The sequence below is a fragment of the Phascolarctos cinereus genome, unplaced genomic scaffold, assembly GCF_003287225.1.
Source record: "Phascolarctos cinereus isolate Bilbo 61053 unplaced genomic scaffold, phaCin_HiC Scaffold_1;HRSCAF=81, whole genome shotgun sequence".
Classification (NCBI taxonomy): domain Eukaryota; kingdom Metazoa; phylum Chordata; class Mammalia; order Diprotodontia; family Phascolarctidae; genus Phascolarctos; species Phascolarctos cinereus.
Window position 1 is genome coordinate 140,065,777 of NW_027555514.1, and position 25,119 is coordinate 140,090,895.

Genomic DNA, 25,119 nt, shown 5'->3' on the forward strand with positions numbered 1-25,119 from the left:
ACTATCTTTCAGTCTCTGACAGCCTTTAGAAGGGGACTATTAAAGTCTATTTCTAAGCCAAGAATTTCATAAATAAAACCCAGAGTAAATAATGTGATAACATGCTTGTAACTCCTGCTCCTTTCATTTTTCCAGTACCTATGGTGGCTCCCAGCAATGTGCATGTGAATGTGGTGAACAGCACTTTGGCTGAGGTGCACTGGGAGCCAGTACCCCCAAAAAGTGTTCGAGGACACTTGAAAGGCTATCGGGCAAGTAAAGGAAAACACTTCCCCATCGTTTCCACCACTATCACTTTTTCCTTTGTCTTTTAATCAAAGCTTTGAGAAAGACAAAGTTTGCCATACTGAGCTAGATCCACTTTGAGTATCAGTTATAGAATCATAAGTTTGGGGATGCTCAGAATTACTGAACTTGAAATCAAGAAGACCAGTGTTCCAATCCAGTCTCAGACATTTATAGGCTTCATTGGTCAAGTCACTTAACGTTTCTCAGCCTTAGTCTCCTCATCTATAAAATGGGGAAAATAATAGCACCTAATTCACAGGGCTATTATAAGGATCAAATGAGATAATATATCCCAAGACCTTTGCAAATTTGAAAGTACTATATAAATGCTAGTTATCAAGTATTAGGAGTTTGAAAACTAGATTTGATAGAGTTAATATAGAATATGTTAGTATATTGATATAGAACATATAATAGAAGCAATCTAGAAAAATCTAGATTCAGATCTAGAAAATAGATTTAAGAATCTGATCCATTCTAGATGCTTTCAGTTATGACCCACACCTAAACAGTCTCAGAATTTCTTAATGCCATACAATAAATAAAATATTTTTGATAAAATATTATATATCATATTATATATTGCATATTACATATATAATATTATATATAGAATATAAAATATTCTACTTGGCCTAAAATAATCAAATATTCTGGAAATTAACATTCTACTATATATGGATTACCAGCTTTCAAAAAATGGTAATATGTTAAAATGTACTTAATACTAAAATTAGAGAATCAAGGGAGTGGTACATAGAGTACCATTCTTGGAGTCAGGAAAACATGAGTTCAAGTCCCAGTTATGACACAGAATTAAGGAGCCTGTGGACAAGCTGTGTGACCATCTCTTAACCTCTCAGTGGCCCAGGCAACTCTCCAGAACTATAAGTTTGAAAAGTTTCCAATAAGAATGAGTAGAAATGTTCCACACCTGATGAAATCACAAGGCAGGACAAAAGCTAAAACACAATTTGGTCTTTCTTTGATAATTCATGTGGCACTTTGAGACCTTAGAGTGCCTCAGGGTCTTTCTTATTAACAATGTCCATTGTTGCACTGACAAAGCATAGAAGTTCTGATTAATGGAGATTTAAGGGTGATAAAATGTCTAGTGACTGTTTTAACTCTACTAAACATCCTGGCTTGTTCATTCTGACTCCAGGAAGTTAATTTTTAAACTGTTATCATGCTCATTTTATTGAAAATTAAATGTGGCAAAATAATATGCACACAAGCAATGATTTATCCTCGGCACAGCCTAGTTATGCCATAAGAATGCTGGAGAAAACAACAAGTAATGGTGTGATATGTTGGATGGCGTCCAAAGCCAAGAGGAATTTTTCTCACCTACATCATTTCGTATCATACATTTTCTACATTATATCCTAGAATTAAATATAACCTGTACCCAATAAATAATTGTTGATTAATTGATTTAATGCTAACTGATAGTCCTGGAGTAATCATGAAAAAAGTTCCTCTTTTCTATTTTGCTATTCTGTTAAGGAAATAAAGCAAGCACAAAATATATTAAAGCTGCCATAATCAGTTTTTGATTCTCCCAAATATAAAATTACTGGGTAGTTAAAATTTACTCTATCATCAGATTATCATTTCTATAATCACTGTATCCTTCTTTACCAATGATTTTGAGTTTAATCATTATTATCCATTTCCTGGATGTACTGGAGCTGACTATTACTTTTATGTCTGACTAACAAAATGTTTTTGTTCAGTCATTTTCAGTAGTGTCAGACTCTTTGTGTCTCCATTTGGGGTTTTCTTGGCAAAGATACTGGAATCATTTGCCATTTCCTTCTCCAGTTCATTTTACATGTAAGGAAACTGAGGCAAACAGAGTTATGTGACTTGCCCAGGGTCATATAGCTAGTAAGTATCTGAGGCTGGATTTGAACTCAGGAAAATGAATCTTCTGACTCTAGGCCTGGCACTGTATTCACTGTAGGTATACCATTATATTATTTATAGCTAATTTAATTTTCCCAGTGATCTGTGGGCTTCAGATTCCTTTTACTCAAGGAGCCATGAAGACATGAGTTCAAAACATATCTCAGACAATTATTAGCTGTGTGACCCGGGGCAAATCACTTAAGCTCTCTCAGACTCAGTTTTCTTATCTGTAAAATGAGGATGTTGGACCAGATGGCCTTTAAAGTCCCACCTAGCTGTAAATCTAGGAAGTAGGAATTTTCCTGAAAGAAGATAAATCTACTATGTTTGTTTGACCCCAAACCCTTAAGTGTTCTCTCCTTCATATGTTGCTAACTTTCTTTCTCTCATTTTAGATTTACTACTGGAAAGTGAAAAATTCATCTAAGAGAAACAGGCGCCATGTTGAGAAAAAAATCCTCACCTTCAGTGGTAACAAGACCCATGGCATGTTGCCAGGCCTGGAGCCTTTTAGCCATTACACGCTGAATGTTCGAGTTGTCAATGGGAAAGGGGAGGGGCCTGCCAGTGTTGACCAAGTATTCAATACTCCAGAAGGAGGTATGAGATTAACATACTAGAAAGAGTGAGGACTTTAGCCATGGAGGTACCTTGGAGAGCTCTGTACAACAGAACAGTCTCTATTTTGGAAGCCAGTATTCGCTTTTCCTACACGGGTACACACCAAAACCCAACAAACAGAGATAGCAAAGCACACATTGGCAGAGCAGGCAGTCACCTACCTGATGTGTTTTTAGGGAAGGCAATAAATCTACTTCTCCATTCACCCCTCTCTGTACTAGGTATTGTGCATCAGACCACAGTAAGGAACCTGTGTCATCCACAGTGTTGTTAGCTCTGACCATTAGGAGACAATAATCTGTTAATGCTTAAGGCCTAGATCCAACGTTCTCTGAGAGTGAAGGGCTCCCTAGAATATAGATACCTCTCCTGCTCACTTCTTCTAGCTTTTTTTTAGGTCTAGAAGAAACATCTTTTTCCCCCCACTGACTCCTAACTGGAGATATTACAGGGTCAAATTAAACGTTTATAAGTCAAACGTAAGGCACACTTCAACAAAGAAACTGAAATGAAACAAATATAGCCAAGTAAGACATTCAGGGTTTCCATGGAAGGTTGACATGCATCAATTTTTCTCTGAGACACTAAGTCATCCATTTCTTCACAATCTATTGTTTTCTTAATGCTCCTCTTTTCTCCTTTTTACCATATTAAATAAGTATTTTAGAGGGAAATGTGTGTTCTATTTAAAAGAAATAGCAGTTTCCATTTAATGGTTTAGAGGAAGTATTTCACCAAGGGGAGATATTTTTTACTCTTGTTCAGATGCCATTTTCAACTTGTTGTAGAGAGTGACACCTGAACAATAGAAAAAATTGGGCCCATGTGTAGGTATGGTCTTAATGACTTTAAAGGTGACTTTTAAAAATAAAAAAATTAAGATGTTTTAGAATACTACTTGATAAAACTTTACTAAATTTATTTTCAACAACATAAATACAAATATGACAAACATTTATCAAACACCTTTCATGTGTAGAGCACCATGCTAGGCTCTCGGGTGATATAAAGTTTAGATAAGACATATTCTCTGACCTCCAGGATCTTACAGTCTAGGAACAGGTGAAACACCAACATAGATAACTATAATCAGAACTATACTAGTAAAGGTTTAACAACTGGATCTCCAGGGGGAAAAATTATGCTTGATAAACTTTTAAGTTTAATCTATATATTAAGATTTTTTTTCTGATACTGTCTTCAGTGATCAGTCATCAAAAAATAAATCAAACCCTGGCTTGTAGCCTTTGCCAATTTTTGTGGTATATATACTCAAACTGAAATTTTAACAATCATCTCTTGAGAGCCTGTGAGCTGGTTTTAACACAATATTACATGATAAGTGCATTAGAGAATTACCATACAATGTGCCTATGTTAAGTCTGATAAGAGAATTCATTATCCATGACCTGAGAAGAGATAGCATTTGAATTGGGCTTTAAAGGTTGTGTAGGAGTTTTATAGGTGAAAATGCAATGTGAGGACATTTCAGCACTTAAATCCTACTAGGTTCCAGGTGCTGGTAATACAAAGACAAAAATGAAGTCATCCCTGTCTTTAAGCAGAGAGGCACATATATACATAAGCATGTACAGATTATTTACAAAATAAAATCAAAGTAATTTTAAGTGGGAAGGTCCCAGGAGTTGGGGAATCAGGAAAAGCTTCACATAGAAGGTTGGGTTTGAAATGAGTCTTGAAGGAAACAAGGGTTTCTAAGATTATTGGCTGAAGTGAGGAAGTGCATTCCAAGCATGGAAATGCAAAGATAAGTGAAAAAAAAGGGGGCAGGAAATGAGATGTCATGTGTAGGGAAGCGCAAAAGCCAGATTGGTTAGAACATAGATTATAGGAAGAAGAGTAATGTATGTATACGTAAGGAACGATGTGAGCAAAGATTTGAGTGTGTGAGAGTATGTTTAGGGAAAGAATGGTCCAATTCATATGGAGTATACAGTACATGGAAGATCTATAAGGATTAGGCTATAAGAGCAGATGATACCAATGCCAGACAAAATTTAAACTTTACTACTTGGGCCATAGTAGCCAGTGAAGATTGTTGAGCAGAGGAGTGATATGGTCAGATCCTTAGTATCTTAGGAAAGTTAGGCCTTAAGAAGATTATTCTGGCAGCTGTATAAAGAAAGGATGGAATGGAGCAGAGAACAAGTTAGATGTGAAAGACAACTGTGATGACCTCAGGCAGTGGTTCTCAAAGTGTGGTCCATGGACCCCTTAAGGTCCCTGAGCTTTGAAAGGATCCCCAAGGTCAAAACCATTTTTGTAATAATGCCTAGATATAATTTGCCTAGTAAAATACTCCTCCATTTTCCAACTACATATCTTCTGAAGCCCAATTTTCTTCATATATTTCCATCAAAATAACATCTCAATAGACTGAATGTTGAAGCAAATACAAGAATCTAGCTATCTTCTACTAAGCCAGACATTAAAGAGATTTGCAAAAATATTAAAATCAGTGCCACTCTTCTTCCTTCATCTTTTGTTTTGGGAAATAAAATTTTTCATGAAATGTTATTTATGTTAATATATCATGGACTTATTGTTATTTTAAATGAATTTATTAACTTTTTAATGTATCTGTTTTAATTTCTAACATGGTAAATATTGATAGATATAACCAATGTAAACAAACATGCTTGAGAGTCCTGAATAATTTTTAAGAATATAAAGGGTCCTGAGACCAAAAAGTTTGAGAATTGATGGTCTAGGGAGATGGCAATGAGAACCTAAACCAGGATAGTGAATGGGAATAAAGAGAAGACAGATTTAAAAGATGCTGTAGAAACAGAAATGACTAGAACTGGATAACCCTTGGCAATAACTCTACCAAGCAAAACAACTAACTTGAGGCTTTAAAATTGGAAGTATTGTATGCTATTGTGTAGTGTGCTATTTTCAGTATAATATGCAATGTTTGAGGAGATTATTGGTACTGACCCTATTTTGTCATTACAAGTTCCCAGTGCTCCTCTTTTTCTGAAGATTGTTAATCCAACCCTGGATTCACTAACTCTGGAATGGGATCCACCGAGTCATCCGAATGGTATTTTGACGGCATATACCCTGAAGTTTCAGCCAAGTAAGTTACTAGCAGGAGTGGGAAAGAGAGAAGAAGGAGGAATACAAACCTGTCTTTTCACATCTTGGCTGATTGATATTTATTTTAATATTTCATATTAATATTTATTTTTAAAAGTGTGTATAATTGTCAAAATATACTCTCAATATTTCCATTTGAAGGGAAAGATTATGTACGCTATAAAACAACAGATTTAGACCATGTAATTTTCCATCATTGGTCGAAACAATAAAAATGAGCATGCCGCTATTAGCTAAGTCAAATAGAGTCTTTAACTATGATAAGAACAAAAATAAAAACTTTGTACCAAATTGATGTTGCCTCTGAGCTAATGTTTATGAGTTAGTATTACACACAACTGTAATTTAAAAGCAGTCAAGAAATCATATTGTGGCCCTCACTGTAGGACCTTCCAAAATTTTTCATATTGGATTTCTCAAACCACCACCCCCCACCTCTATCTTTTTTTCTACTTATCACATGCTTCATTACAAACGTCCTAAAAGCTTAGTATAATATTAGCCCCATGAAGCAGAGGATGAACAGGACTGTAGAAAGAACAGAATAGAAGTAATCTGGGTTTGAGCCTTTAGTTGGCTATTTGCAGTATTGCTGATTGTGTTCCTATTATGAAATGATATCAGCTAATTGTGAATGTGTTGTTTTCCCGTAACAGTTAACAGCACACATGAATTGGGCCCTTTGGTAGATTTAAAAATTGCAGCCAACATGACAAGTCTGGTTTTAAGAAATTTAAGTTACAGCACGCGCTACAAGTTTTATTTCTATGCACAAACCTCAGCAGGATCTGGAAGTCAAATTACTGAGGAAGCTGTGACCACTGTGGATGAAGGTAAGATGGGTATGTATAAAGAAAGTCTTCATGTCTGTTCTGAGTCAGTGTGCTTTCCTTTTAATAACGCTGTTTTTTTCTCTTTTTAAGGAACATCCTCATATGTGTCATGTAAAGGTTTTTAGTGACTGTTTATTATTTTATGTATTTTAAACCAGTGCAAACTAGTGCAAGTTTAGCATGAAAATTGGAAAGTGTAAATTACAGTATTAGGGGAAAAAATAAAATGTTTCTCTAGGTGGTTGAATTTTCTTTCTTTCTTTTTCTACTTCCTTCCTTTCCTTCCTTCCTTCCTTCCTTCCTTCCTTCCTTCCTTTCCTTCATTTTTTTCTTCATTCCTTCCTTTCTCCTTCCCTCCTCTCTGTCTCTCTTTCTGCCTCTGTCTCTGTCTCGGTCTCTATCTGTCTCTCTCTATCCTCTCTTTCTCTCTGTCTCTCTCTGTCTCTCTGTCTCTCTTTCTGTCTCTCTCACTCTCTCAGTCTCTCTATCTCTTTCTCTGTGCCTGTCTCTGCCTCTCTGTCTCTGTCCCTCTATCTCTGTCTGTCCTCCTCTCTATCTTCTTTGTAACAAGACAGTATAGTCGGAGAGTTCATGACTTGTAGGCTTCACTATATATGTGTCAAGTCACAGCTTCTCTGGGCTTGTTTCCTCATTTGTAAAATTAAGAAACTAGATCAGATGATTTCTAAAGTTTCCTTTTCCCCTTAATCCAATTATTCTAAAGGCTAATTAAATAGCCCTTAATTTTTCTTTGGGTTGGACAAGGGCCTTATATTTATTACTCTGACTATGAAAAAGAAGCAAAACATTTCATTAAAGGATCCAGAGCAAAAAGCAATACTTTAATGGAGCCAGAAGGGTCTTCTATACTTATTTTAGGTTTTATAACCCTTTGGAATTTTTCTGATTATTTGAATGATTAATACTTGGGGAATTTTATGGAAATGATGATGACACCATCAAATGTATTGTATTGTTTGCGGATCTCTAACTTCTAAAGTTTTTTAGAAGTTACTCATTTAATCTTGAGAACTTTTCTTAAATGCAATAATTGGTTACTATATTTTCTAAAAAACTGAAATATCCTCAGTCTGCATTGATCTTAATCTTTAGCGCAAAGCACAAATAATATAGCTTTAATGATGTGTGGATAGTAATTTTGTATTTGCTTCTTGGTGCGTTTGAAACAACAGAATATCTTAGTTATTTCATTTCATTATACTTACGTGCATTGGCATTTTAATAAGCATTTTTTCTAATCTGTCTGCATGCACTTCCATCTTGTCACTAACTTCATAGTGTCCTATTCTTGTTTTCTTTCATTAAAGCTGGTGTTCACCCACCTGCTGTAGGTGCAGACAAAGGTAAAATAAATCACCTGCATGACTTTGTAAATATAAAGATCGAAACTTTCAGTGTTATGCATGGGAAATTTCAGCATGGATATGGAAAGAATTATCATAAGGCATGCTTTGAATACTTAATAGAGGGAAATGAAATATAAAATAAATCTAAAAAATGCCTAAGAAGCAGTGTATATATCCCTTGATTTAAATTCTGTTCTCATGTATGTGAAATCCATGAATTTACCAAGAAAATTCCTTTCTTAAGAAAGGTTAGTTAGAAAACTCATCTTAGTCTACTTTGATATGACTATGGTCAAATTGGATGAGCCCAATATTTATGCCTAATCCTTTTTCACCTGTCTTCCCTGCGTAGGTAGGTTCCCGTCATAGTCTTTTTTTTAAAAAAACCCTTTAAGGATCCTGATCTTAAGGCATTTTATCTTTTGTACAGAATGACAATGAATAGTAATTTCATTGACGATAACCCCAAGTAATGAGAATGATAAATCATTTAAGAACCAATAGCTTTTCTATATGGAATCCTCATACTTATTACTTAGATATTATTTGTCCATGAGGAGTTACTGGTATTAGAGCTTCTTAGAATAGATTTGGTTTTGAGGATTGAATGAGATCATGAGATGTACTTTTTAAAATAATCTTGGTTGTGTATTATCTTTATGTTTCTTCATTATGAATGAAAATTTAAAGTATTACATAGTATTTTAAATTAAATTACAATTGTTTAATTAGCCTATAGTTTTGTTAGTGCAAACAAACTTCAATTAAATTTCTTGAGTGTGTTAATATTAACTTAATACCATGCTCAAGTAGCAAAAAAATAAAATAGACCAATAAGGAATATTATCTTGGCTCACGTTCTTGTTCCATTACCTTTCAGTGAGAATGTTACACAGGTGTCTTTGGCTTAGTAGAACTGATACATTGTAGCAACATTTGTCATAAAGTGTATTTCTTTTAAGTTAATGCTATTTTAGTGATGATTTTTCATCATAGTATTGGATATATATTCTACTAGGGGAAAAAAGTTAGACCTCAGTCCCAGTTAATACTTCCAAACTTTTAAAATGATATTTAAATAGGAAAAAACAAACTTTTGTGATGAAACAGAATTATATTAATTAAAATGATCCGCACTTTAAATGTCACAAAGTAAAAATACTTAAATTAAGAATATTATATTGATATGTAAATTCCTTTCCTGGTAGCCTTAAGACATTTTTATACGTTGCCCATCACTTGACCTTACTGATTTACAGCCATTCTCAAGGGAAAATATCTTGTGTGACAGCTGGTAGAAGCAGATTAAGCTAAGAACTGAAATAGTCAAATTTTGTTTGGAATTAGGAACTGGAGGCTGACTGATATCTACAACTCAGAAACAAGTTAGGAAGTTGAATTCCTTTTCTTAATTGTAGTTTATTTAATTTATAAATCATGCTTAGTGTACCAGTATACTATACAACCTGACCAAGTGATGGTCCTTCTCAAATATAAGCCAGTTGTCAAGAGGTCTTACACATGACAGCTGATGATAATGGCATGCTAATATGGCACATACAAGATCCTAGTATATGACTTGGAGAATGATGCTCCTTGAAGTGAATACATAACCTAATTCACTAATTTCTTCAGTTTGGGATTCTATTAGATGAATTTCTAACTGTAAAAGTATCAGCCTACTGTTTGATGCACAAATGCACAGCATCTTCAAGGTCTTACCTCTTTACTGGTATTCCTAAAGTTCCTTTTCCCTCCTAAATTATGTCAATAGTTTGCTAAGAAGTCTTTTCCCACTTCCTTTTACTAATGCTCTACTGTATGAGATATTGAATAGCTATGAAGGAAAATAAGCAGGAATTATAAACATTAGGTAGATGTGAAATGATATAATTGAAGTAAGGTACATTTACAATGAACTTTCACTAATCACCCAGGAGAGATATCTAGGTATTAAATAATTCAGCACTGGTCACATATTTATAGTATAAATGAAGGAATTTATTTACTTGTAAAAATAAATTGAAAATATTTTTATGGTATATTTTAACAAGGTATGAAGTAAAAAACTACATTATTCTCTATAAAATGTATCCCTAAGTATCTTAAAGAAATGAGTATATTTGACAAAAATATTCTTATTTTAAAAAGTATCATGGATTGGTCATCTCTGATTTTACTGCAATGTACCTGTATACTATTAACTGAGTTATAGATTATGGGAAATGGATTTGGTCATCAAAAAGACCCTTTCCATCTCTCCTAAGTCTAGTACCTATAAGGCTAGGGGGGCTTCCTAAAAAAGGCAATCATTTCATGTAAACTGTTGACCTTGATCTCACTTGGGGACTTTACTATTCATATGAATTACTTCTTCTGTGACTTCATTACCTCTCTATAAGGAATGTCTTTAGATTGACATTTCCCTTTTGTACAAGTTTTATTTTGAAAAGTGTTCCACATCCTGTATTTTCTTTGATGTCTTGGCTCCAGTTTAGATTCATAACTAATTCTTGCCAAAATGTGATGATGCATTCTGCATAAGTAAAAATGCCTGGGAAAGGCCTCTTTCCAGAAAACAAGAATAGATTAGTGGTACAAGCCAGATATTATGGCTACAGAGCCCAAGCCTCTCCTAACCCAGCCATGACCCAGCACAGTCAGTTCAGTAAATTTAAAAAACAATTCCCAACTGAGTTTTGCTCATAGTTACTTATTCTTTAATAGAAATTAAAATCCAGATTCTTCTAAATAAAAGGATCTTTCCCAAATATGATACAATTTCAGAAGAAAAAGGAATAGAGATAGTATGTTAATAATTGAAATTTTTTATTCTGAATAATCATATCCATATGATAGTAAAATATATACATAGAAAATTAACATTGTTGAAAAGGGTGTGTGTGTCACAACTTCTGATCTTAATGAACAAAGTGTGGTTATGCTTCAATGAGAATGACTATTTCAATCTTAAATGAAGCTTTCCATTAACTTAAGAGAACTGTGTTCAAAATAGCCACAATTAAGAATTTAAAGCAGAGGGGCTGCTAGGTGGCACGGTGGATAGAGCACTGGCCCTGAAGTCAGGAGGACCTGAGTTCAAATCAGGCCTGAGACCAAACACTTGACACTTACTAGCTGTGTGACCCTGGGCAAATTGCTTAACCCTAATTACCTAAAAAAAGAAAAAGAAAAAAGAATCTAAAGCAGAGATTCTTAACTTTTTTTGTAGAAAAATAATTTATTTCATCATAAGCACTTATAGTCATGGCAGTCTGATAAATTCTTTGTATCCCTTCTCAGAATAATGCATAAATGCATGAAATAAAATATATAGAATTACAAAGGAAACCAATTACATGGAAAATATAGAAAAACAATTGTCCAAACTTTTTTAAAAAAAGTTTGTGGACTTCAAGTTAAGAATTTCTGACCTAAAGGAAATGAGTTGCTGTGATTTGAAATAACTGGTAAGTAAAAATAATAAAGATACAGATAGCAATTATTAGTTTAATGATGATGTAAAAGTAAAATATTGTTAGCAGCAAGTTCTAAGTAATACCCTTTCTCAAGTTACTAAATTAAACTGACAAAGGCTGATGATGGAGTTTATAGAAATAAGCAGAAGACGCAGCACCTGGAAATTAATTTAGGTCCCAACATTAAAATTCAATTTCATTTAATTTCATTAACAATTAATAAGCAAGGGGCAGCTAGATGGCGTAGTGGTTAGAGAACCGGCCCTGAAGTCAGGAGGACCTGAGTTCAAATCCAGCCTCAGACCAAACATTTGTCATGTTACTAGCTGTGTGACCCTGAGCAAGTCACTTAATCCCAATTGCCTATAAAACAAAACAAAACAAAATTTAAAAAAATAAGTATCTTTTCTATGTACCCAGCACTACATTAAGCCATTAGGGATTGAGAGACAAAAACAGGACAGCCCCTGCCCTCAAGGAGCTTATTCTACTGATAGGAAACAGCATTAATGCAGATAGGGAAAATATATAGATATAGATGCTGCACATACGTGTGTGTGTGTGTGTCTGTGTGTGTGTGGAAAGGAAATACAAATGCTGTTAATGATGTTAGCCTTTTTGTCGTTCATCAAACAATCTCTTGGTTCTGGGAACTTTCAATCTGTCTCTCGTGCCTGGAATGCACTCCTTCCTCATCTCTGCCTCCTGGCTTCCCTAACTTCCTACTTACTGGTCTGAGATAAAATCCCACCGTCTACAGGAAAACTTTCCCAACCTCTCTTAATTTTAATGCCTTCTCTCTGTGGACTAGTTCCTGTTTATCTTGTATATAATTTGTTTGAATATAGTTGTTTGCATGCTGTCTCTGACCCTTAGGCTTCCAGCTCCTTGAGAACAGGAATTATCTTTCTTTCTATCCCCAGTGCTCAGCACAGTGCCTAGCACATAATAGGTAATTAATAAATGCTTATTGACTGACTAACACTCTATACTGTACTAAACAATTCTCTGATTTTTTTGTAAAAGATCAATAATTAAGCATTTCTCGTACAACTGATCATTAAACTTTAATATGCAGTGACTTTAATTACACAAGAGCCTTCTGTTATTCTTTTATTCAAACTTTTTCCATTCAAGAATGAGCTCTATTTCTACCTCCATAGTGAGTGATCCAGGCTTCCTGAACCACAGGTCAAAAGACCTTTCTTTAACATCTTCTTCCTTTTGGCTTGCTGTACAGATAGTTCACTCATTCATTTGCACTCATTCACTTAATCAGTCAAGCTGGGGGTATGACTTTTCTCTTTTGATTTAAAAGAGGAAGAAGAATAACAGATAAATGATTAGGAGAAGCGCTATTAAAAATATTTATCGGCAAAAGATCTAGCTTCCTTATGTTCAGTATCTAATTTACACTGATATAATATACAAATAGAGATATGTGTTTGTATTTTACAGTTTTCAACCATAGTTTCCAAAATGTCTTAATGAAAACTGGGTTTTCACATATGTAATTATAGAAGACTCATTTCATTTTTGATGTAAATAAATTAATCCAGGGCAATGAAATTTATTTCCCTAACCAGTGGTACTTTTTACCTTCATCCCGAAAGTGTTTGAGCAAAGTAATGAATTAGAACTTCACTTCTAATTATGAATCTGTTGATCCATTTGGTAAGGGCTTTCCTCAGGTGTATGAAAATTGTGCATATTTAGCTAATTTAATTCATTTTTTCATCTTACTTTAGAATTTACAAGAACTTGAATAAAATAGCACAAGCATTATATGTGATTTGAGCTGCTTTACTGGATGCATTTTTCCTGGTTTTTAGCAGCTCACTGAGTCTGCCTTTTTTTTGGCAGTTAGGTAGCATGATAGCTAGCATAGCTATTGAATTTTCACATTCCTCTGTACTAGTAGTATCTGCTGGGTTTGCGACAGGGGCAGTTTAGGAAGATATAAATGAATTAGCTTCAGAGAAGGAGTCTTTACCTTGTCAGCTATATGCATCATTTTTGGAAAAATTAAATATTCAAGAAGATTAGGCTTGAAATCATCTTTGGAACATTTATCCTTGTTGGCAGCAAGGGTCAAGTGGTTCTGCTTTTTCTTCTTCAAGAGAGGCTTTTAGCTTCTATCTGGTTCTTCTGCAATGATGCAGTATACTTCTGAATTTAATTTCAAGGTTTGAATTAATACATTGCTACTATATAATTTACTCTCATGGAGGAAGCTTTCTCAGCATAAAAAGATTATGGCTGGTTAACCTAAAAAGATAATGTTGGTGCCTTTTTTTTTAAATAAACCTTGAGTCAAAATCTGCTGAATCCCTTAGTACAGGCTGTCAAGGTTGAGATAATTGTCACCTTAAAGTTAACTTTCAGGTTTTGCTGTAGTTGATTTAGTAAGGCCTTTAGTTTCCAGAGTCATTTATGTTTTCTGTGACTTCATGTTTTATGAATAAAGCATAAAATGCTGTGGAAAAAACTGCATGAATTTTAAGTATGCATATGTAATCAGAAAATCTTGACAGGTAAGGTTGTTTTATTGTCAGTAGTGTACCTTATGAAAAATTTTTTACTCTTTCTTCTTTCTTATTTCTTCTGCTAAAGGATATTCAGAAATCCATTTTTCAACTTTTCCTGCTATGCATACTAGCCGTCCAACGTTCTATAAGGGTACCGTGAGCTTCTTTCTCATTACAAATATGGTAGGGATAGCTACAAAAGCATATTTTCTGTGAGGCTTGCATTAAGGGATTGAAGTAGACTCAAGGAAAAGTTGCATTATACTGAATCAGTCTATATTGTAATTCAATAAATGAATACTGTGATGTTTCCTATGACTGACAATCCAGAGATGGCAATTTGCATTATTCAGGATCTTTATGGTAGAATTCATGGACTGAGCTCTACATTTTTCTATGATAGTATAGAGGATTTAATTGTTAATTTATTTATTAATGTTGTAATTTTCCAATCAGTATGGTCTTCTATGATTTTATTTTTCAATGGACTAGGAAAGAACCTTATATTTTAACATCATATTCCAAATTTACTATGTTTTAGAAGTTTCAAAAAATGGAACCTTGTTTTATGCTTGTATATTTGGAGCAGCAATTTAATATTGTGTTTGTGTTTTCTGTCATGTATTTAGTTCGACCAGTTAATCCAAGGATCCGAAATGTTACTGCAGTTGCCGCTGAAACCTATGCCAACATCAGTTGGGAATATGAGGGACCAGATCATGTCCACTTTTATGTTGAACATGTTATAGCAGGGAGTAAGGAACCATTTCATTCACTGATTCTGACTTCTAAAATAAATGTAAAGATATTTTAGGCATTAAATATCAAATGGCATTAATGGCATTTTAAAGGCCATTTTGGTTTGGAGCATCTAGAAATATTTAATTTAGGGAATGATCCAGTTATTAAAATGTAAGTGTATTTTGAGCCATCAGATTACATATTTGATTTCTAAATAGAAAATCCTTTATATTTCTTAATGCTGTGAAAAGTAAGTGATATAATTGATTTCTATTTTGGTAGGCTCTTTGCTAGCTTGGTGATGCTGCAGGTGGAGTGCTGGATTTGGAGTCAAGGCAATCTAAATCTGCTTCTGCCTGCCTCAGTTTCCTCATCCATATGGGAATAATATTAGTACCTACCTCTCAGGGCTATTAAGATAAAAAGAGATGATATTTCTAATGCACTTTGCAAACGTTCAAATGCTAGCTATTACTATTATAATTAGGATACCAGATTTCAATATTTGGCACAAAAAGTTGGATCTAAACCCCATACTACATTCAATTCAATTCAGTATATTTTTTATTAGATGCCTACTGTTGCACAAGGCATTGTGCCATTTGGTAGGGATATAAAATGGAAAACAACACAGTCCCTGCCCTCAAGGAGCTTACATTCTAGTAGTAAAGATGAGGCTTGTATGCAAATAGTATAAATCACATTTAAAATATTATAAATGCATCATCAAGGTGGGAGTAGATTTTAAGGGATTGTTCCTAGCTGTAGGAGCAGAGAAAGGGTAATGGTAAATGAGGTGCCATTGAATGCACCCTATATATTACTGAATATCTTGTTAACAAATACACTAGAGTGTACTAGATATTAAATAAGAGAGAGGGTTGGTTCAATTGGGCAGAACAGCAGAATCTGAATAACTGATTTGAATTCAGTTATTCTTTCATATTCCAATTGCTGATATGTAGTAAATAAAATGAGAAATTTGAAGAACTTAAAAATTATTCATTTGGAGAGCCATCCAATATATTTCAATGAGATTGTATTCCCAAATAGGCATTTAAGAAAAAAAGCCCCTTTTAATTCTAAGCCATTTATAATGTTCTCCTAGGAAATTGGTATTTATACAGCTTTTACTTTCTGTTTAGGTTATGGTAATAGATTTTTTAAAGTAATAAGATAGATCTCTGAGAAGCAATATAGCTTAAGGGAAAGAAATCTTACCTTAGAGTCAGGAAGGCCTTGGTTCAAGTTTGACCTGATATATACTGGCTCCACATGACCCTGGTTAAGTCACTTAACTTGTGCCCCAAGCATATACTCTAACAATACAAATTACAGAGCAGCTATTGATCTGTATTGATAAAGAAAGTTCCTAACCTGGAACTCTTTACCCTATTTAAATCACAGATCCAATTTTTTTTAAGGTGGATGTCCTTTTAAGAAAATTCTGTAGAGAAAATTCTCTAACTCATAAAACAAATAAACTTGGGGCATTCATTTACTTAACAAAAAGACTGGCCACAGACTTCTCTGAAATAACTAGTTCCCTAGTACATTTAAAATATGCTTCAGCTTATAAAAAGTTCTTTTTACACATCTGTTAAACACATATAGATTACATAAAGCAAGGGATACAGACGTAATTGTCTTTAATATTAAGGAACTATAAAATATAACAGATATAATCTTTAAGTCCAAGCAATTTTTTTTGAGTTTTTTAAACTCACTGAGAAAAACACTGATTCATAAAACAGGGCAATCATTTTCAGCATGGTATTTGCTGTTCTTGATGTTCCATTCGCTGAAGTATTTGCCTTCAGCATTGGGCTTAAACCATTGATATTTCTGAAGCAGGTAGATCTAAAAATGGTAGAAAACTATATATCCTAGGTTTTACCGTTAGCTTGTAAACTTTTTTTTTCCTTTCTAGATACATGGAATGACTCCCAGAAGTTTAAAATATTCAAATTAATTGTTTTTGAAAAATCTCCCTAGGCAAAGAAGAATGGCGAAAAGAAATTGTAAATGGTTCTCAGAGCTTCTTTGGGTTAAAGGGTCTCCTGCCAGGAACAGCATACAGAGTTCGAGTTGGTGCTGAGGGGGACTCGGGTTTTGTGAGTTCTGAGGATATGTTTCATACAGGTCCAGGTGAGGTACCCATCACCTAAGGTGGGCTCATATTCAGAAATCAGAAAAAGAAAGTTGTTGTTTATTTGTCCTTCATTCTCGAAAAGGACCATAATATCAGGATGGTGATACCATGAATTGCAAGTGAATTGGATTTAAGTGAGGCCTTGCTGAGCAAATACTCAAATAGTAAAGTGATGTTAGTGGAGCCGTTTTTGGTTTGGAAGTACTTTTCCTATAAACCTTGATTTCCTCAGTGTTTTAGTAATTTGTATTACAAATAACCACATCATATAAGTAGAGGTTAATATCATCATGCTGTTGATTTTTAAGAATAGAAAAAGAACACTGGTCTTGAAGTCAGAGGATATGAGTTCTAGTTCCAGTTATGCTATTAATTAACTGTGTAACGTTGAATAATTCATCTTAATCTCTTTGGGTTTTAGTTTTCACTTCTCTTAACTGAGTAACAGACAAAATAATCTCTAACACAGCATTTTGTGATTCTACATACAAAATGTCTGTATTTATTGATGAAAATGTAAACGCATTTCCTGCTCCTTTGAAACAAAAACAGTTGTTACATCTGCTAGTATGGTGATGCTTAGCATTATGTTCCATCCCAATCTGTTGATCCCAAAAAAATGTTTCATTCTAAGCACATGACCCATACAGCTTGTTTGTTTGTTTTTTTAAATCTCAGGTCTTTTTGATTCAAATATTATGATTTTGAAAAACAAATGATACCTCGGTGTGTGATATAAAAATTGTCAACAGTAATGTATGGTAACTTATTAGTATTTTATTTACTTTCATAAATCATAATGTTTTGTCACATTTCATACTTTTTTCCATGAAAATATGACCCCATTCTCCTAGAAAAGCATTGAATAAGTCTTAGAATGGGAGTACTTATGCAATATTCATGATCATCATTCATAATTTTTTTTTCGGTCTTTGCATCTGCAGCACCTAACTTAGGGCCATGAATAGAAGAATGGTTTAGCAAATGCTTTTTGGGTTGTATTCGTTGGTTTCTGTCATAAGGATTCAGTTTAGTCACTTTGAATTTGTGAGTCTCTGCATTTTCACCTGTAAACAAACTAATCAAGACTTCTGAGCCTAACAATGTTGTCAAGGGGACAACATAATGCAATGTAAATTTATTAAGGCTCTTCTTTGTTCAGGGTACTCTGCTTGGCTCTGTGGGAGATGCAAAATTTAGATAAGGCATGATCCCTGCCTTCAAGGTACTTGTATTATATTAATAGAATAAAAAACTATCATAGATAGCCGTATTATACAATAATTCGTGATAAATCCATTAGGGAGTCATAAAACAAAAGTGCTATGTGAGGTCTGAGGCAGAAAGTCATTAGTGACCTAGGAGATCAGGAGAAATTTCATGGAGGAAACGGCATTTAAGTTGTGGACTCACTTCCTGTAGATCCGAAGCCCTAATTTACTCACTGACCTAACCAGCCTTTAGGATTTTAAAGTGATCGCCTGGGGCTGTCGTAGAAAGAAAGTTTAAAATTCAGTAGTATAACCAGAATCATTTAGCCTACAAGATACACGTGTGAAATTATAGAGTTGTAACCGCTAGGAAAGCATTGCACAGGTTATACAATGGAATTTGACATTTCCAGCTTCTATAGTAGGACTTTATCACAATAGCTGATCCCATGGTGTGAATAACTGAGGAATGTTTTTAAGCACATTACCAAGGTGATATTGGATTTTCTATTTTAAAAAGTAACATTTTAAAAAAGAGAACATCTGTTAATTATAAATATATGCACATGTAAAATTAAAGAGAAATATTATTTGGAGTATGATTTTTAAAAACATAATACTTAAGTATATATTGGCAACTTCTCTCCCTAGAATTCATTTTTATCCATTCCTCTGTATGTTAATCCTACTCTGCTGTTTCAGACACAGCTAGTCGTTATATTGGGTAGAATCCTGGGCCCAGAGTCGGGAACATCTAAGTTCGAATCCAACCTCAGACACTTCTAAGCTTAACCTCAGTTTGCCTCATCTGTAAAATGGGGATAATAATAGCACCTACTTCCCAGGGTTGTTGTGAGGATCAAATGGGATGATAATTGTAAAGCGCTTAGCACAGTGCCTGGCACATAGTAAGTACTGTAGAAATGTTAGCTATTATTATTATTTTTTAAATTTTTATTGCTACTACTGTCTTCAGGGATGCAAAAAAAAAAGCGTGTAAAAGGTTTTTCTCTTACCTCAGTCTCACCTCCATTTCTGAACCATTCTTTGAAGCACAGAGAAATCAGTGCTTGCCATGAAAGTTTGTCCTCCTGGCTAATTACTTAATTCCCTGTGTGATCTAAAACTTGATCTGTGTAAAATCTGCCAGTCCCAGGGGCTTATTGTCAAAAGTCATTGTACTTGCTTTGACCATCTTCTACTCTGTGTAGTCTTTATATACAAAAATATCCTTTTAGCCTTTTTTTTTAATTTGCTTTTCCTTCATCATCTAAGAGGAAGAGGAAGAAGGAAGGAAGAGGGAAAGGCTTCAGGGCATTTTGTTTTCATTTGGGCCAGTTTGACAACTGTTCTCTGTCTACACACCCACAAAATAATAATAATAAAAACATGAATACCTTAGCCAAAAAAAATCTAAATCATTCATCTAATTTTGCTTCCTTTTTTCATTAACTAATTAGCATTGAAAGTTTTTTAAAACCAAATCAGGCCTCCTATCATTTATTTTCCAATTTGAACTAAAAACTGTACTGTTTTTCTTTCCAATTTAATCTATTTGACTATGATGGTTTCAAAAAGTTATATAGTGGTTTCCTCAAATAGCATATTGATCAAATAGCGATTAATTACCCTTACTCCATTTTATATTGCACTTTCTCTTCAACCCACGTCTTCCAAATTGTGTTCTCTAGTCCCTATGCTGTCTACCCAAGCACTCACAAAAAGCCTTTACTGTATGGCAAAGTTACTACCCAAGGAGTCCCTGCACTGTTTGTGACCCATACCAAGAGCAGAGACCTTCATGATGCATGATGATGGTGCCATGTGGGAGGGATGGAGGAGTAGAGGGTTTGCTTTGTTGCATGGTGTTTAATCTCATACATTTCTTTTCCATAGTACTATTACGGTGTGTGAGCTAGTGGTATTTCTATGAAGAAAAAATTTTAAGAACTGACTCTTAAATGAATTCTTCATAACACTTCCCACATACACAGTTCTCCCCCAAACCAGCAGTGTCGCAAAACATCTGAACTCTGTTTGGTCCAGGACTCTGACATCCATTAAGGCCAGCTGCAGCCAGAACACTCCATAAAGGAGCAAGCACGTCTCCTCAGAGTCGTGTTAAAAGTTCCCATATACTCTGGGGAAAGTAGAGAGAGTAAGGATAAGAGAGCATGAGGGAATTCAAAACTATAGGAGAAAATAGCTGCAGGTGTCAGACTAGAACTAAAAAAGGCATCGGTTCTAGGCCTAAATTTGCAACTAATGGCCCATTGGCCAAACTATTTAACTCCTCAGTTTCCTTTTATGTAAAATAAAGGGATTGTACTGGATGACTTTAAGATTACTTCCAGCTTTGAACTTGTTCTGTTTTTTTTTCCACCCACTGTCCACAGCTAGCTCATCAGCCCTGCCATTCTGTAGAGTTGTGTTAAGACTCTGATGTGAAACTGATTTCCAGGATTATGTGGTAGCCTGAATCTCTGGTAAAATAGCGTAATTACCCATGTATCCACAGGGAACATTAATATATAGCAGGCTTAGAAAGGAAAATGAAGAAACAAAATCCCAACTCCAGATCTCTGTAAAATTTTGAACCATCTAACTCTGTTTTTGCCCTTGCATCATAAATTGAATCTCTACCATGAAAGTAATGCTTCAACTCTCAGATATTAGGAGTAAAATTTTCACCTGGAAACCCCTGGAGGGAAGATGTTATATAACTCCCTCCCTTATGTTAGATAAAGTGAAGATAGATTTTTGACATCTTCCCTACGCAGGTAGGAATTCCCCTGGTGAGAAAAAAAAATCTGTGGCTGGAGTTTCTGTATAAAACTAGAGGGAACAAAATATTTTTTGCTTAAAGCAAATAGCAAAACTTTAGAATTTGTCTCTTAAAGTTACCTTGGGTTTCAGAGCTTTCCTTACTTGATGTAAAGTCAGACAAATACAAAAAACTGTATGGGCTCTCACTTTATTTTTGTCACATTGTACTTTTTAATTCATTCATCTTTCTGTTGTAATCATCTGTTCCGCTTGCTCTTCGTTAATTTACCCATAAATATGATTACATGGTATGATGATACCATATTGAAACTTCTATCCCTAGGTGTAGGTGCAAAAATGCAAAGCCTCAAGGAGCACCATTTTAGGGTGTCCCAAGAGATGCCTTTTGCGTTTAATGAGCAATACCATGTAGAAAATTAATGTTGGTCTGTCACACTTTGTTGATGTCACATACCACATGCCATCTCCAAACCTATCAAAAACCAGTGTGCCTTCCCTCCTCTTGATATAGAGGTAGGTAGACTACAGGTGTGGAATGAATGATGTATACACTGCTAGACATGGCTGCTATCTCAGTTTCCTCAACTGTAACTTTGTTACAAGAAAGAGTTTGAATAGATGGTGTGGTGGGCCTCACAATGATGTTAAAAATAAAAAGTATCATCAGTAATTTTAAAGTATGCCACTCTAACCCGTAAAATTGTAATAAACTCCATGGGAGAGAATTCATTCTATTCCAATCCAACAGGCTTGTATTAAATCCCATCTGTTTCGTGTGCTAAGAGGCTTGGCTAGGTGCTAGCCATACAAATACCCCCCAATTTTTTTTATGTATACATTTATGCTCCTTGAGGACAGGGATTTATATTTATAATTATTTATTATTTATAATCATGCTGTATAATATTTATGTTTAATATATTTTACATATATATTTATTATTTCATATGTCTATCCATATATGTATACATGTGTATATCTATATTTATATTTATATCTATATCCATGTCTATATCTATATCTATATCTATATCTATATCTATATCTATATCTATATCTATATCTATATCTATATCTATATCTATATCTATATCTATATCCCTCTCCTCCAGGAGCTTAAATTCAGCTGGAGGGAATACAGATCCTTGCATGAAAATTCCTGAAAAACCTCCCTCAGTAACAGGGCCAGAATGTAGAACAAATAACTTTATTCCACTCAGCTATTTCTTTTCTAGTTGAAAGACCTTATCCTTCAAAGACATTATTGCATTGTAGGGTGTGTAACTATATACACATAGGTAAATAAATAACTATAAAGATAGATAGGTATACATAACATATTATGAATACATGTGTGTGTGTGCATATATATATATATGGGGCAGGTAGGTGATGCAGTGGATAGAGTGCCAGGCCTGGAATCAGGAAGACTCATCTTCCTAAGTTCAAAATCTGGCCTCAGACGTTTACTAGCTGTGTGATCCCATATTAGAACTACGCTTCTTTTCAGGATAATCAAGCATTTTACCTTGCAAAGAACCACAATAGTTCATTGAGGTCTGTCCCTATTTTGAACATTGGGACCAATTATAAAAATAAGGATCTACATGGTTTAAACTGCAAGACAGTAGAGATAAAATTTGGAAGATGCCAGGTCTTCAAGGAGAAGAAGAGAATCAGGAGAGTGGGAAGGTAAAGGACTGGGAGACCATGGGATATTTACCATCATGTGGCAAATCTGATGTACTTTTGCTTTTGAGTAATAGGGTACCACACCTCAAAGCCTCACAGTTGTTTTTAGTTGAGCATTTAAATGAATTGCATCCACATCCTTTACATCAGTGATCACATTTATTTGAGTAGCACCAGATGGTACTTTAAATTATTCTAATTGTCATTGCCTGGGCACCTATTTGTGTCATTTGAGCTTCAGTGAGCAGATGGTTAACTAAAGATCCCTACTTGTGATGCAGACCAAATTCCCTTCTGACCAAATATAGATCCTGGGTAGTGAGGAGAAAGACTACTGGTATTTGATTTGTAATACGATTAAAATAATTTCATTTCTGACTTTGTTTCCTGAAAAAACATGTCTTTTGTTCTATTAATCATACTTCACTTCAGACATTGTATTCCCTATCATTTTGTATAAAGGAGGACAGGAAATGAGACATTGGGCATGTTGTAAAACTAGGGCCAAATAATGTTTGCCAGAGCACAATTTCCTGCATCATCCTGCAAACCAAGGATTATGGAAGCTAACCATGCCTGGTTCATTCAACGCAGATTAAATAAAAAGCTTGACACAGCTATTTTTTATGAGGCCAAGACGACATTCTCTCTCTTCTTCTCTCTGAATAGATTAGGAGGATGAGTGCATATTCCTTTAAAAAAATTAATTGATATTAGTTAATGTTCATTCAAATGCATTTATTTGTTCTTGGGCATGTCTGACCAGTATTTGATGCTATGCTTTTTCCCATGTGTCCCTTTGAATGATACATTAAGCCAGCCACATTAACCTAAGGTATCATGGGAGATTGAAAAATGACCAATTAAGTTAAAAGTATTGTATTCCTTTAAAGTAGATTACAGACTGATTTTATTTAAAAAAAACTTGCCAGAATTCATCCAATCCAAATAAGTTCTATATTCTTCAAAGTAGCCACCTGGGAGGACTACTCCCCAACAATGTTTTCCTTGTTCAGAACTCTTGGAATTCCTTCTTTAGAATTACTTTCAGAATGTTCTTAATGGTCTTGAGTTTCATCCCTTGATTGGGTTTTTTTTTAATGACCAAAAGTAATTTGCAGCTAAATATGATAAATAATATCAACCTGTATTGTAATGTTGGACAGCCAGAAAATATAAAGGGAAATACATGTAACAGATATTAACCTCTAATTTCCCAAAATTCCATTGACTTCATGTAAGGTCTCCTGTGGGGAAGTTTGATACTGCTGATGTTTGTCTCCAGGTTTCTTTGCTCAGCTTATGCCTTCCTAATGACTGTTTAAAGATAAAAATGAAGTGTGAGGGTAAAAAGACTTTTTTTCTTACACCGTTCATAACTGGCTCGGAAGGTAATTACACAAAGGGAAAATATATTTTCTGCAGCAACCCCAGAATAAATATGCATCCTCCAAAGGTGCTTTGTTGAACAGTACTTATTTGAGTTTATAATAAAATTTGGTATGTTTATTTAAAAATCAGTCTCAATACCTATTATTGTCCCACTTCATTTGAATATTCCTCTTCAAACATGGCAGGCATTTTTTGGGAATGTGCTGAAATTGAGAACAGATATTTACACAAAAATTGAGAAGGAGGGAGGGGTTTAAGCATCAAACATTATTAGTACTCAATCTCTACTTGGAAAACTCACGTTGTAAATATGACTGAAGATTTTTTTCGAAGTATAACAATCAAATCACTCTTGGCTGTTACATTCTGGTTTTATAATATGGAATTTTATTAAATGATGTAAATGTTAATACTATAATATTCTCATGCAGATATATTATTTTATTATTAAAAGTTTTTTTTTTCTCTTTCTAATCTCTGCTCCCTTTCTCTTATTTCTCAGCAATGGCAAGCCGGCAAGTGGACATTGCAACTCAAGGCTGGTTCATTGGTCTGATGTGTGCTGTTGCTCTTCTCATCTTGATTTTGCTGATCGTTTGCTTCATCAGAAGAAACAAGGGTGGTAAATATCCAGGTAAAAGAAGATATACATGTTGCTAATTTATAGTTGCATTATTATACCTTAAAACCATGATCAGTTCATTAATTGTAAAGGAGTGGTGCCCACATCCTCCTAAAGCCAGTATTTCAAAACTTTTTCTTTTGGCCCAATGTACACAATAACAATAGAAATATTTTAAAAAGAACAAGTTGTTGTGGGTAGGCCTATCTGTGTTCAAAAAATGTCAGTAGTCTCATCTCCTCCTAGTGCTCTGAGTAATTAAGAAGTTGTAAGGAGCAGCCTAGAAAGCTTTTCTGGATCCTTACTGTCCAAAGAACAGCATTTATATAATCTCTTGAGATAAGGGTTGTTTATTTCTGCTTGTATATA

General features: G+C 34.4%; 1 protein-coding gene across 20 annotated transcripts in view; it reads left to right on the forward strand.

Annotated features, from left to right (window-relative positions):
* NRCAM (neuronal cell adhesion molecule) overlaps positions 1-25,119 on the forward strand; it is a 314,411-nt gene that overhangs the window by 275,707 nt on the left and 13,585 nt on the right. For 5 of the 20 annotated variants that reach the window (XM_078154286.1, XM_078154297.1, XM_078154305.1 and 2 more), the window contains 9 exons: positions 136-251; positions 2,598-2,802; positions 5,804-5,926; positions 6,603-6,788; positions 8,108-8,143; positions 14,239-14,304; positions 14,783-14,908; positions 16,890-17,042; positions 24,631-24,762. In XM_078154286.1, the coding sequence (XP_078010412.1) occupies positions 136-251; positions 2,598-2,802; positions 5,804-5,926; positions 6,603-6,788; positions 8,108-8,143; positions 14,239-14,304; positions 14,783-14,908; positions 16,890-17,042; positions 24,631-24,762 (1,143 nt within the window). The remainder of the gene's footprint in view (positions 1-135; positions 252-2,597; positions 2,803-5,803; positions 5,927-6,602; positions 6,789-8,107; positions 8,144-14,238; positions 14,305-14,782; positions 14,909-16,889; positions 17,043-24,630; positions 24,763-25,119) is intronic. The other 15 variants (XM_078154311.1, XM_078154303.1, XM_078154344.1 and 12 more) reach the window with 7 other exon arrangements.